Here is a 14,361-nt window from a genome sequence, read left to right as displayed (position 1 = left end):
TCTGTCTGTCTGTCTGTCTGTCTGTCTGTCTGTCTGTCTGTCCGTCCGTCCGTCCGTCCGTCCGTCCGTCCGTCCGTCCGTCCGTCCGTCCGTCCGTCCGTCCGTCCGTCCGTCCGTCCGTCCGTCCATCCATCCATTCACCCATCCATCTATACAGTATTTCTTTTGTTGTTTCAAAATTTCTATAGAAACTTAATCAAACTGAATAGCTAACACATTAATGTCACTCCGATTTGAATTTGGCAAAAAAGACTAACAAGTCAGAAATCATCTTAAGACACACTAAATGTTCCTGTGCACAGTCATGAGAAAAGATGATTAACAGGCTGCATATTTACTATTATAGACGAGGGTACTGGGAGGCACAGATTGTAGGCCTGTGCCTTTAGCCGTTTTATTTTCCTCAAATCCGCTGGGCAGGCCACTCAAGAAGTCCTTCCTTTGTTTGCTCAGACCAAGCCATAAGTACAACTCCAACTTAGCTTGAACTGTCCAGCCAGCTGGGCCAAAGCTCTTCTTTCCAGGCAACTGCATATAATCACCAACATTTTATGAATAAATGTAATACTGATGTACTCTTATCTTCATTAGGAGTTTGAACTTAAAGAAAAAGCAAATAGGGCAAAACGTCCATGAGAAAAAAAAGATAAAAGAGTGACTTACGCGGAGAAAGACAGCGCTGACTTTCCCACAATCTTTACCCATCTCCTCATCCACAATTGAGTAGAGGATGTCTTTTGAAGGAATGCGTGCATACGCTATACGCTTATTGTTACTTATCATCCATATGAACACATCGGGAATACTATGCTGTGGCTGGAAAAAAAAAATAAAAAATTTAATTACCAAATAGTAGTCATATAATGTGAACATTTTGGAAGCTGTTCTTCATCTAACCTCATCAGCCATGAAACGGAGCTTCTGCAGGAAATTCATAGTCAGTTTGAGTTTTTCTCGCACAGCATTTTTCTTCACTTGTGAGCGCATGGTCTTAGCTTGCTGCGCCATACTCTCCTACAAAAAACACAGCAAAACACATTTAGCACATGATGTTTGAGCATTTATAAATCCTACATGGTGAGTGTGTATTGTGTAAGTATGGTATACCATCTCTCTTAGACAGGACTTCAGCCTTTCCCGGTCCAATTTGGTTACACCAGCCTGATTCTGATCTTTATTGGCCAGAGTGACAAATCGACTGTCAGAACAAAAATAGGAGAATGATGAGAATTTTCTAAAATAGGTCAACTGATTGCATTTATTTTGGTAAATAATTCATAGTATGATTTATAAAACCTATAAAGCTTCTACTGGTGGTCATTTTGTATTATATTATTGTGTGGTTTAATGCTCAAATCGAACTGGTCAGAAATCTTCATTTTCATTTAACAGCACAGGCAGATCCGGTTATAACTTATTTTTCTTCTTCTTTCGGCTGCTCCCATTAGGGGTCGCCACAGCGGATCATCCGTCTCCATACTACAATGTCCTCTACATCTGTCTCTTTAAAACCAACTACCTGCATGTCTTCCCTCACCACATCCATAAACCTCCTCCTTGGCCTTTCTCTTTTCATCTAACCTCTTTCTCCTTACTCTTTCCTGCACTTCCTCATTCCACCAGAATGTCTCTTTGTCTTCCTTTCTCTTTTCAGATGTCACACCATGTCTCCTTTCTAGCTGTCTCCCATATCACTTCTGCAGTAGTTGCCCAATCATCCAGCACCTCTACACCACCACTGAGCCCCCTGTCTGACCTCTTTCCTGAATCTCACACTTCCTCCTTTAGTTTCCACCAGATTTTTAATTTTTCAGTTCTAAATCTCTTCCTCTTCTTCTTCACCTCCAAAGCCCGTCCTACAGACCACCATCCGATGCTGTCTAGCTACACTTTCCACCTGTGTGCACCTTCCTCCACTCTTATACGTCAACAGATCCGGCTATAACATGAACAGTAATATTAGTTTGCTCATTCTAAGATGGTATTATTTCTATATTAACAATATAGGCGATGTATGAGTGTTTATTCCATCTTTTAAATAAGTGATAAAAGGAACTTTCCTGTGGGCTCACCACCTGCAGGAGGGACCGTAAGGGACGGTGCTGTGAGGATTGGGCAGCAGTCGAAGGCAGGGGCCTGCTTAGACTGCTGCCCCCGCGACCCGGATTACGGATAAGCGGGAGAAAATGAATGAATGAATGAATGAATGAATAAAAGGAACTATCCTAGATGTTCCACACCATTACACATAAATTATAAACCATTAAATTAAAGGTGTCATTATATATTAGACATTATAGTCATTGTCAAATTGCTGTGGTACAATCATATTAACAAGCAGTAGATTTTAAAGTTATAAGAACATAACTCGCTGCAGTGTCACATGATGATGCATCACACATCTACATCCTCCAACATCCACCCCATTCATAATTTTTGTAACAGCACAGTCTGTCATGTTATTCCTTATATAAGGTCTGGCAATGGAATTAATATATTGAATTTTTCAAGATCTATTTTTTTCTAGCCTGGAAGTAATTAATCACAGTAGCAATTGTGTTTGAATGAGGGGGAGTTTTTCCTTGCCACAGTCAGCCCAGGCTTGCTCATAAATACACATCATTCACATTACTTCTTAAATTCTGTAAAAGTTGCTTTGAGATAATGTCCATTGTGAAAAGAGCTATAGAAATAAATTTGACTTGACTAAATAAAATTGACTTGACTTGATAAAAGAGGTTCAGCTATACATACTTGCAGCTAGTGCTCAGTTCCTCCAGCACACCCCTCAGTCTGCGCTCAGGATAAGCCTTTTCTGTCTTCAAAATCTCCTGAACGTCATTCAGACCCTCTTCCTATTAAACACAGATTTTCAGAGCTGAATAAAATATATTTTTTTCAAACTGTAACAAGATTGTCTCTTTTAATGAGTTCTGGAAAAAAAAAACAAATTGGACAAATTGGATCATTTGTCTAACCAGTTTATCTGCAATCTTGTCCATTATATTTGAGTTGTAGAAACGTCTTCTGTGATCTTGCCACCAACTCTTGATGTAGATGCAAGGCTTTGTTTCAAAATATGGCAAATGGAAGTAATTGCTGAAAAAGTCAAATGCACAATTTATAAACAAATTTTGAAAATGCTGCACTGAAAAATAATTTAAATATTCAGTTTAACGGATTGATTCAAAGGGGAAAAAACAAGAACAATATAAATAAAGATACACATTTGACTGAAAAAAAAAAGATTTGAATTATATAAATTTTTTTAGAAACTCTGTTTACATTTTTCTTAAATGGCAAAAACAAAACATTAACATCAATTAATTACTAACTTTTGTAATTATAACATCCGGTTTCTTTCACCTTGAACCCCACATGCATTAGCTTTGTTCACCTGAGACTGACCTGTCAGTAACTACAGGCTTCATGAGGGGGGTAGAGGACAGAAATGCCACATCACCATCTTCATCATTCTCCTCTTCACTGGAGTTATGGATCAGTTCAGACTCCTCACTGTCACCATCCCCTTTACCTCTTCTTTTCTTTTTTACTGGCTTGCTCACACCATCAATCTGGTTACCATAGTTACCTAGGAAAGGCAAAAGCATAATTGGAAAGGTCATTAGGTTCAAATGGTGTATCATGCTAAGTGTACACATTTTTAAACACTAATGTTATGCATATTGAACAACCTTGTCAGGCTAATATCAATTACCCACCAATAGTGACTTCAAAGTTGATTGGTTTGTCTCCAATCTTCCTGTCAATCATAGTGGCTTCTAAGAAGGAACCAAACAGAAAAAACTCCTCTACCTTTCCTGTGGAAACCTGAACACAAATAGAGTTTGTAGACTCACATCAGAAAAAATGGCAATAAAGACTCAAAACCATATCCACTTTTTAGTGCAAATAGATAGTGGAATTCTAAATCCCTACAGTGTAAACATGTAAAGTTGCCAGTGTGTTCAGTATGATCATATTGTAAATACCTGACTGAGTACCTTTGCTGCATAGGTTCTTAGCTACCAATGAACAGTATCAACGCAAAAGAATAATAAAAAAATCCTGTCCAGAACCCCTTACAATGTGACCCCTGTTTCTGCCAGTCTTTAAAATTCCAATCCAGAAAAAGACAAAGTGTCTCATTAGAAGCTCTCATCCCCTCATACTGCTGGTTATTACACCATGTTTTCTTGCTCTGGCTGATTATGGCTGATTAAGTGAGTAAAATCAGTTAATTTCATTATTTTATTTCTATCTGATCATAAATCATAGCTATGAATGCAATGTTTACCAGTAGGTTTTATAGTAAAATAACACACTGGACTGCCCTCCGATTTAATCCATTAAAAATAAAAAATAAGGTATTGAGTTTTTGTGTACCATTAGAGCATTGCTCTAAGGCATTTTATGTAACACTTTATGACTCTTGTCCTGTCAATTTCTAGATCCATAAATGTGTTTTTACTCTGTGAACCTATTAAACATCTTCAGAATTACTATGGAGTATCTCTGAACCAACCAACCTCAGGAGACAACCAGTCCTCGACCCTCAATAAATATTTCAGGTCCCATGGGCACAAGTACAACCCAGACAAAATGAGATCCTAACCTGAAAATACAACAGTGCTGATTTCCCCAGTATTCTCAACTAAATATATTTTAGATCTATTTTCATCTACCAGTTAGTTTTTTGATGGAAGAGACAACACTTTTTGTAAAAGAGTAAAAGAGTAATAATTACTCTTGGAGTAGTCGTGAAAATTTATTTTATATGTATTTGCCTTATTAATCATTGTCTTATTTTCTGTGTGTTTTCCATGCTCTAACACACCCACTTCTGTCCAGGAAGGGCTGTTAATCAGCTGATTAGTTGAATCTGTGTGGGGAGCAGGAAAAGCTACTAAATTGTCTAGGACAAGATATATTGCAGGACAAGGCTAGAAAACAGCCTTAACATTAAAGTAATTTTTCCCTATGCCAGAATTCTGAAAACCAGTCAACAATGCTTGAAATTCTTGTTTTGGCCAACCCCAAAGAAAACCTCTCCTATAAGAACACCTATAGAAAGAAAGAATATTGTACTAAAATTATGTGGAAATGTTGTTATTTTGGATACTTTTTGCCTTTGCCATCTGCATGCAAATATCATGTTGAGTATCAAGCTTACATACTACATACACATCTAAATGTGCTTTACTCACACAAATTGACATAAGTCTAATCATTTCTGTTACTAATAAAGATTACAAAATAATTTTTTTCATGAACAGTAACATTGACTAAACAGAGAAGGGTGCTAACACTGTGCAAAACTTGCAATTTTCAAAAAATTTATAGTAGAAAATATTAACATGTAACTACATCGAGAGTTTTATCAGGCTCAAATGGGTCTGAAATGATTCAGTATTATCAGTCTAGAACGAGTCTGTACAAAACAGTGTGTATAAATATATTACAGTCAAAGCTATTCAATAGTCTCCATACATCTTTTTTTTCAGTCTTAAAAATATTTTTCCTAATGCAAAAGAAAGTGGGTTCTCAAATATAGTAACACTTTGATTTCTTTATAAATGTTCCTCAAAATATGCAAAAGTCTAAACTAATAATGCACCAATAATTGACTTTAATTCAGGAAAACTGTAAATCAATCAAATGATGAATCAAATCCGGTCTCTTGTGTATTTTAAATGTGCAACAGCAACCACTGTCAAGATGTCTGAAATATTTAATATCTTACTTCTGATACATTTGTGATGGGCTCCACCTGGACCTCAGGGGAGATGTTTATGTCTGTAGAGGATGTGTCCAAGATCTCCACAGCAAGACTAATGAGGAGGCGAGCCCTGAAGGACACACCCTCTCCGACCCCCTCGTTTAGGTCCTGGTGTTCATCCATTAGTGTGTATTGGCGTGTGGAGCCATACATGTTCACCCAGGCTGGCCCCAGTGTTGGTAAGAAACCTAAAGAGGGTACAGAGAGGTGAGCCAAATGCTTATGTTTCTGGGAAGACACCAATTTCCTTGCTAATGTCTTAAACAGTTTGTTCTAAAAAAAAACACTTTCAGTCCCAATACCAATACCAATTTCTTATACAGTGGAGGTAGCATGCCCTTTCCTTGTACCTTTGTCTCCGTCATTTGAAATCTTGCGCAGGTCAATAAAATGAGTTCCTATGGCAATGTCAGTAACCTTGTCGCAATCCCGGATTTGAACTTTCATGCGTTTACACAGGGGTGGAAACATTTCTGTGAAGATGATTTGCTCATTCCAGCAGGGCTCATAGGTGCCCTTTTGTATTGCAGTTTTCCCCTGTGGACACACATACAGAACATGTAAAGAACATCAGATAAAAGCCTACTTCAATAAAGCAATCAACAGAATTAGATAAAAAGTATATTGTTGCAAAAGGGCTAACTAGCAGTTATTGTTGCAGGTAGCAATTCAATACACTTTTATACAATTCTAATCCCAAAATGCATACTACACTGTAGTATAGTAGTATAACAGCTGTTATACACTAAACAGAACAGCCAAATACAACAGATAGCCTCTATTGCAATATATACAAACAAAGCACAGTAAAATTATATTCTCCATTTATCCCACATTGTGAAAAAGCTGGCATCAGAGTGCTGGGACAGTAGTGTTTAAAGTTCTTGCATAAAGTCCCACATTGGCAGATATGGGGTTTAAAGCTTGGGCACACAACCTACTGATTAGGAGACCAGAACCTTAACCATGGATGGAGTCTGGTTATTTTCATTGTGTGCTTTCATTACCCAGTCTGTGATCATGTGTATTTTGTTATCTGATCTCTGCATCTTTTAATCTCACATTCAGTTAGCCATCTTTCTGATTAAACTATAGCATGATGACAATCCCATTTAGCACACATACATCAACTATTGCTGATTAAATACTACTTGTGCATTTAAACCTATCAGTGCTAGAAGATCATCCTAATCCAACAATGTATGTAACACTGTACCAACTTTGGTTAGATATGTGTGTATGAGTATGCATGGGCGTAAATTTCATTTAACAGTAGGGGGGGACAATAAATATAAAAGTTCTCATAAGCAATTTTTGAAGGGGACACAAATAATACAGTCAAATTGAACTTATAAAGACACAGTGTCCCCACAGTAAAAAACTTTCCTTTTATCATTATTATTGTAGCATGAAGACTGCGTTATTATTGTTATTTTCAACGTTTTTCTCAGGTTCAATGACAAAGCAAAACAAGGAATTAAAAAAAGGTTTACAATTTTATTTAAAATTAATTAAGACACTTTGAGAACAGAATAGAAATTGATTATAAAAATACAGTGGGGTCAGTTCGGATGTAGCACAGTGCTTATTCAGTAAATGCACAGATAAACAATAAGCATAAATGTGTGTTAATGTTAAATTAACATTATACCAAGTCGTCCCAAATAAAACACTGCATGGGAAACGACTTTGGCGTGTTAGCTGCAGTGCACTATGCTACAAGCTATTGTAAACAAGCTAACGTTCACTAGATAAGTGATATTTTAATCGCTAATAGAGCAGATTCATGAAAAATTACATCAGTAATCAGCATTTTTGTCGCCAACTAATTTATGAATGAGTCTGCATCAACTACATTAAAGAGAATCGCTTTATTTAAGGTGAATGAAATACCCTAGTTAATGGAGTTGAACATTAATTGAGCCACAGACACACACCTGACTCGTGTGTGCAGAGTAGGTGAGATGAACTGGGAACGCAGGCAATGGGTCAAACCACTGTGAGGAAGGGGGTGGGGACTCTTATTTAGGTATACATACATATATTTTTCAAAATAGAGGGGGGGGGGAGACACACAATCCTCGGATGGGGGGGACATGAGGATTTACACCCATGTAATTATGTGTAATGTGTCAAAAGCCCCTTGTCAGTTGTTAATTGGGAGATAGTATTACAGAATAGCCAAAATAACATTGTCTTATAGAAACATCGTGTTATAATATTTTTCTCACTTTTTTCAGTAAAAAAAAAGGAGTGCACTTAATAAATCACTTTAAAGGACAACTTTAATAAAGCATTAAGAAAGGTTACCTTCTGTCCAAAGAACTGCACTAGAACATAAGGGTCCACAAGGTCTCTGCTTTCCCCAATTAATGCTTTTTTCACATTGGCCATGATGCTGGTATTCATTTTGGGCAGACCTTCTGCTCGAAAGATCTTCAAATAGAAGCGAGCCCATTGCCTCTCTGCTGGCATGCCCTCAGGCACCATCAGATTCCTGAAAGAAATTCAGGATAATATAATGAAAAAAGTATTTTATATAGTATCTGGCGCACATATAGTAGTATTTAAATTACAGATCCTGACGATATAAAACGAGATATAATTCAGAATTAATGGAAATTGTGATAAATATGTTATTCTGATCAAAGTAATTTCTTCATATTTAATTAAATGACTCCTTTAAAAAAGTGACTGTAATTAGCAAGCTTTAGAATTGAATTAATTTGACAATCTCTAAATTTAGTATCTAGATGTTTTACCCTTCTATGTCATCATCATCCAACTCATTGGCCTTGTGCGGGGTCTTAACCATGTCCCCTTTGGCTACCACTGATATGTCACATTTTACATAGCCTTTGCAACCTGCTGTGATGTCATCAGGGTCAGACAGCATGGCCCATTTATGATGGAACTGATGCTCTGCAACAAAAATCCATCAAAAGAATTCATGAGAAATTAGTCATTTTGTGCCACTGTTTATTAATTTATCAGAAGATTTAGTAATGCCCAGTTTTAATGTCTAGTATCACTTTAATTATTACTTACCAGGTTGTGAGTAGATTGTTCCTATATCTATTTTAAAGGTGCCAACTAGTGTGCCACTTCGCAATATGTTTTTGGAATGAATGACCTGCAGGATCATAAACAGAACCTATAAAATCCACTAGTTATGTTTCAAAAATAGATCTTGACATGTAATTACATATACAATTCTTATTGCAGTATAGCAAATGGATTTTGTTTACCGAGAGCTTCAGGATCTTGTCAAACATGACATCAGGTGGAACATGGAAGTCAAATACAAAGTACTGAAAAAAGAGAAATCAGCAAATGTGACAAAGAAAGATTTCAGTATGAAATGTATCTTAAAGACAAAACATTTTATAGAGCCATTTGTTTAATGTTACTTTATAAACAATGGAGTAATTTGATTATACAGCACAGTGTATTTTTTCAGTGGACAAACAAATCAGGGTGTATCCCAGTCAGAAGCACTGCATGACAAAAGAGATCAAAACCCCTCAAGGCCTGAAATTTCACCTTCAAGTATAATGAAAGGGTCCTTTAAAGTGTTGCCATAGCCAACTTAAAAAGAGGCATCAAGGATCACTTCACCAACAACAACCCACAACAGATGTGGCAAGGTATTCAGCAATTAACCGACTACAAAACCAGGTAATGCATGACCTCCAAAGCACACGGAATGAAGCAGACGCTAGCTTCTTTAAGAAAGAAGGAAGCGCTGCAGGGATGCCGGAAGTGTGGCATGGAGATGCAGCGTCTCGTTCCCTACGTAACCTACGTAAACTCTGTCTACAGTCTGCAGAGACACCCATTGAGACACCCATTGAGACACATCAGGCAGAGCTTTCCAGGCTGCCGGGTAGTCCCTTAAGGGTATCAGTCTCTCGAGACTGACCTCTGGTACGCCTAGAGCTGGAGCTACACCCTGGTGCAGCTCTAGGAGACTCGAAGGAAGCTGCAAGTTCTCGAGGAGTGTGCTCGCTGGAGCTGGCCGTGCCCTAAAGCACTGAGCGTGGCAGGGTTAACAAACCATGTCCCTGGGGGTGCTGGGGCAGGCCGGGTACCGTGTAATGAGGTGTAACACGCCCTTTCTCGGCAGAGTCCCCAGAACATCCTATATCAGGACTTATTGGATGAAGCCCTCTTATTGAAAATGACAGTCCTCAGATCTGCTATCTCACGGGACAAAGCGCCGCAAACAATCCCTCACAGGGGGAGTGCAAATGGTGACGCACTGTTTCTGTACCTCTTGAAGCCATAAATGCCTCTCTGTGGAGGCTAGGACGGCCATAGACTGGCCAATGGCCATAGCGGCCTCCTAAGTGGCCCTGAGAGCTAAATCCGCCGACCTCCTGGCCACCCAAGATGTTTCCCATGTTCAGCTCTCGCAGCACATCAGCCTGATATGCCTGCAGCACCGCCATGGTACCTTGGGGTGCAAAAAGTACGGCAGACCCCAATGTTGGACATTGTGAAGTAGGCTGAAGAAAGCGCTCTCTGCTCATCGGCCGGCCAAGACAGGTCTAGCTTGGTGACGGCTTGAGCTACAAACTCCATGAGCTTATCAACCTTAGAGTGGCAAAGCCTACTTGACTTGAATTAATGGTTTAAAATCTCCACATGTATTGATTTTGCAATAACCTCTAAGTTGGCTTCACAGCAGAACATAGCCATTTCTCATAATTTATTTAGTTTTTAAAACATGTAACAAATATCACAAACATAATAAGTAAATAAACAGGATTTATAATAGAAGATGGAGCAGTCTAATAGTCTAATATTAGATGCAGGCACAAGATTGCTTACCTCAGAGTAGTAAGGAGAGTTTGTTGACTCTTTCATTGATGTATATTTCTTTTCCTCTCCAATCTCTACACACACCAAGGGATCCATGTTTAAACCCACAAGCTGGCGAGCCTCAATCACCATAACACTAATCTGCAAAGCAAATGACATTTTTAAAAATAGGAATTATTAAAACGTCCCTATCTCTTCACTATGGGACTGGAGTCATTACACTATTTAACATATTCTTTAAATTAGGTATTGCGAGTTTTCCTTAATGGTTAATTGTGGTCCTTTTCTGAATAGGTTTAGTTTAAACTTTTAATGTTTTACCCTCTGTTGTTGTCAGGGATCTACTAGCCACACCTTCACCAAACCCACCTATCACTCCAAGTAGCTCTCCATCCTACTAACCACCTGCACCTGGCACTCATCAGCCACCATCCAATATAACCCCCGTTCCCCAACTAGTTCATTGTCCGTTCTACAGTTAAGGCTGAAGAACTATGTCGGACTACCCAAGCTACAGATATTCTGTCCCGTGTTTGGATTACTGGTGTTTGCTGGACTTTATAAGTTCTACGAACTCTCTGCGCTTAGCATTTACCAGGTTTAGTCAAACCTGGAGTTTATGTTTGGTTCTCTGTTTTCTGCTCTTTTCCTTTTGTTTTTTATTAAAACCTCAGTTTGTGACAGGTTTTTGTGACAGTTGTAAAGTTCTACATAAAACTTTTTGACTAAACACTTTAGATATATATTAAGTAATAGTTGATGATATCTAGACCATTGACACTTTTAAATGCCACATCTTCCATAGTGCTACTTAGTATATTTGCTTGTTGCATGCATAATCCACTAAACAAAAAAAACAGGATGATATTTTAGTGACTGAAGATCATTTAAAAAGACTGTAAATATATTTAATGCAAGAATATTGTACATTGTCAGTTTGCAGAAATACTTTACCAATGAAGCCAGTGGCTGGGAAACTAAATGTGTGGTTCTAGGTTTCTTCAGTAAGCACCAGAGTTATTAAATCCCACCAAATTCTCTTAATATAAATTCAAAACAAAATGGTAAACTGTGCATTCTTGCACAAATGAGTCACACGTAAGAATAATTAAGAATAAAGCTTTTTCAAAATAATAGCTATGCTGAGGGACAAAAACATGAATGATATGGACTAAGTGGATATATATATATATATATACAGTGAGGAAAATAAGTATTTGAACACCCTGCTATTTTGCAAGTTCTCCCACTTAGAAATCATGGAGGGGTCTGAAATTGTCATCGTAGGTGCATGTCCACTGTGAGAGACATAATCTAAAAAAAAAAAATCCAGAAAGCACAATGTATGATTTTTTAACTATTTATTTGTATGATACAGCTGCAAATAAGTATTTGAACACCTGAGAAAGTCAATGTTAATATTTGGTCCAGTAGCCTTTGTTTGCAATTACAGAGGTCAAACGTTTCCTGTAGTTTTTCACCAGGTTTGCACACACTGCAGGAGGGATTTTGGCCCACTCCTCCACACAGATCTTCTCTAGATCAGTCAGGTTTCTGGCCTGTCGCTGAGAAACACGGAGTTTGAGCTCCCTCCAAAGAGTCTCTATTTAGGTCTGGGGACTGGCTAGGCCATGCCAGAACCTTGATATGCTTCTTACAGAGCCACTCCTTGGTTATCCTGGCTTTGTGCTTCGGGTCATTGTGAAGTGGGAGAACTTGCAAAATAGCAGGGTGTTCAAATACTTATTTTCCTCACTGTATATATATATATGTTAATTTTTTTTTTTATTTGTATAGCGCTTTTAACAATGAACATTGTTTCAAAGCAGCTTTACACAGAAAATGTGGTAATTAAAAGTGAATATGTTCTTTATAAGTAAGTTTGTCCTTGATGAGCAAGCCGGTGGCGACTGTGGCGTATATATATATATATATATATATATATATATATATATATATATATATATATATATATATATATATATATATATATATATATATATTTGTGTATTTATGTATATATATATATATATATATATATATATATATATATATATATATATATATATATATATACAGTGAGGAAAATAAGTATTTGAACACCCTGCTATTTTGCAAGTTCTCCCACTTAGAAATCATGGAGGGGTCTGAAATTGTCATCGTAGGTGCATGTCCACTGTGAGAGACATAATCTAAAAAAAAAAATCCAGAAATCAAAATATATGATTTTTAAACTATTTATTTGTATGATACAGCTGCAAATAAGTATTTGAACACCTGAGAAAGTCAATGTTAATATTTGGTACAGGAGCCTTTGTTTGCAATTACAGAGGTCAAACATTTCCTGTAGTTTTTCACCAGGTTTGCACACACTGCAGGAGGGATTTTGGCCCACTCCTCCACACAGATCTTCTCTAGATCAGTCAGGTTTCTGGCCTGTCGCTGAGAAACACAGAGTTTGAGCTCCCTCCAAAGATTCTCTATTGGGTTTAGGTCTGGAGACTGGCTAGGCCACGCCAGAACCTTGATATGCTTCTTACAGAGCCACTCCTTGGTTATCCTGGCTGTGTGCTTCGGGTCATTGTCATGTTGGAAGACCCAGCCTCGACCCATCTTCAATGCTCTAACTGAGGGAAGGAGGTTGTTCCCCAAAATCTCGTAATACATGGCCCCGGTCATCCTCTCCTTAATACAGTGCAGTCGCCCTGTCCCATGTGCAGAAAACCCCCCCCAAAGCATGATGCTACCACCCCCATGCTTCACAGTAGGGATGGTGTTCTTGGGATGGTACTCATCATTCTTCTTCCTCCAAACACGTTTAGTGGAATTATGACTCAAAAGTTCTATTTTGGTCTCATCTGACCACATGACTTTCTCCCATGACTCCTCTGGATCATCCAAATGGTCATTGGCAAACTTAAGACGTGCCTGGACATGTGCTGGTTTAAGCAGGGGAACCTTCCGTGCCATGAATGATTTTAAACCATGACGTCTTAGTGTATTACCAACAGTAACCTTGGAAACGGTGGTCCCAGCTCTTTTCAGGTCATTGACCAGCTCCTCCTGTGTAGTTCTGGGCTGATTTCTCACCTTCCTTAGGATCATTGAGACCCCACGAGGTGAGATCTTGCATGGAGCCCCAGTCCGAGGGCGATTGACAGTCATGTTTAGCTTCTTCCATTTTCTAATGATTGCTCCAACAGTGGACCTTTTTTCACCAAGCTGCTTGGCAATTTCCCCGTAGCCCTTTCCAGCCTTGTGGAGGCGTACAATTTTGTCTCAAGTGTCTTTGGACAGCTCTTTGGTCTTGGCCATGTTAGTAGTTGGATTCTTACTGATTGTATGGGGTGGACAGGTGTCTTTATGCAGCTAACGACCTCAAACAGGTCCATCTAATTTAGGATAATAAATGTAGTGGAGGTGGACATTTTAAAGGCAGACTAACAGGTCTTTGAGGGTCAGAATTCTAGCTGATAGACAGGTGTTCAAATACTTATTTGCAGCTGTATCATACAAATAAATAGTCAAAAAATCATATATTGTGATTTCTGGATTTTTTTTTTTAGATTATGTCTCTCACAGTGGACATGCAGCTACGATGACAATTTCAGACCCCTCCATGATTTCTAAGTGGGAGAACTTGCAAAATAGCAGGGTGTTCAAATACTTATTTTCCTCACTGTATATATATATATTTATTCATTGTAATCAATTTATATATATATATATATATATATATATATATATATATATATATA

General features: G+C 38.0%; 1 protein-coding gene across 4 annotated transcripts in view; it reads right to left on the bottom strand.

Moving 5' to 3' along the window:
• Nucleotides 1–14,361, bottom strand: part of otofa (otoferlin a) — a 66,225-nt gene that overhangs the window by 14,960 nt on the left and 36,904 nt on the right. For all 4 annotated transcript variants that reach the window (XM_083562185.1, XM_083562184.1, XM_083562187.1 and 1 more), the window contains exons 9-23: nt 10,613–10,744; nt 9,028–9,090; nt 8,828–8,912; nt 8,542–8,701; nt 8,090–8,276; nt 6,130–6,316; nt 5,744–5,967; nt 3,723–3,831; nt 3,409–3,592; nt 2,979–3,099; nt 2,755–2,855; nt 1,108–1,198; nt 898–1,014; nt 664–816; nt 339–528 (exon numbers count right to left, since the gene is read on the bottom strand). In XM_083562185.1, the coding sequence (XP_083418311.1) occupies nt 339–528; nt 664–816; nt 898–1,014; nt 1,108–1,198; nt 2,755–2,855; nt 2,979–3,099; nt 3,409–3,592; nt 3,723–3,831; nt 5,744–5,967; nt 6,130–6,316; nt 8,090–8,276; nt 8,542–8,701; nt 8,828–8,912; nt 9,028–9,090; nt 10,613–10,744 (2,104 nt within the window). The remainder of the gene's footprint in view (nt 1–338; nt 529–663; nt 817–897; nt 1,015–1,107; nt 1,199–2,754; nt 2,856–2,978; nt 3,100–3,408; nt 3,593–3,722; nt 3,832–5,743; nt 5,968–6,129; nt 6,317–8,089; nt 8,277–8,541; nt 8,702–8,827; nt 8,913–9,027; nt 9,091–10,612; nt 10,745–14,361) is intronic.

Source organism: Silurus aristotelis (assembly GCF_946808225.1).
Source record: "Silurus aristotelis genome assembly, chromosome: 15".
Classification (NCBI taxonomy): Eukaryota; Metazoa; Chordata; class Actinopteri; order Siluriformes; family Siluridae; genus Silurus; species Silurus aristotelis.
Note: the sequence above shows the minus strand (reverse complement) of the source record. Positions and strands in the feature narration are given on the sequence as shown.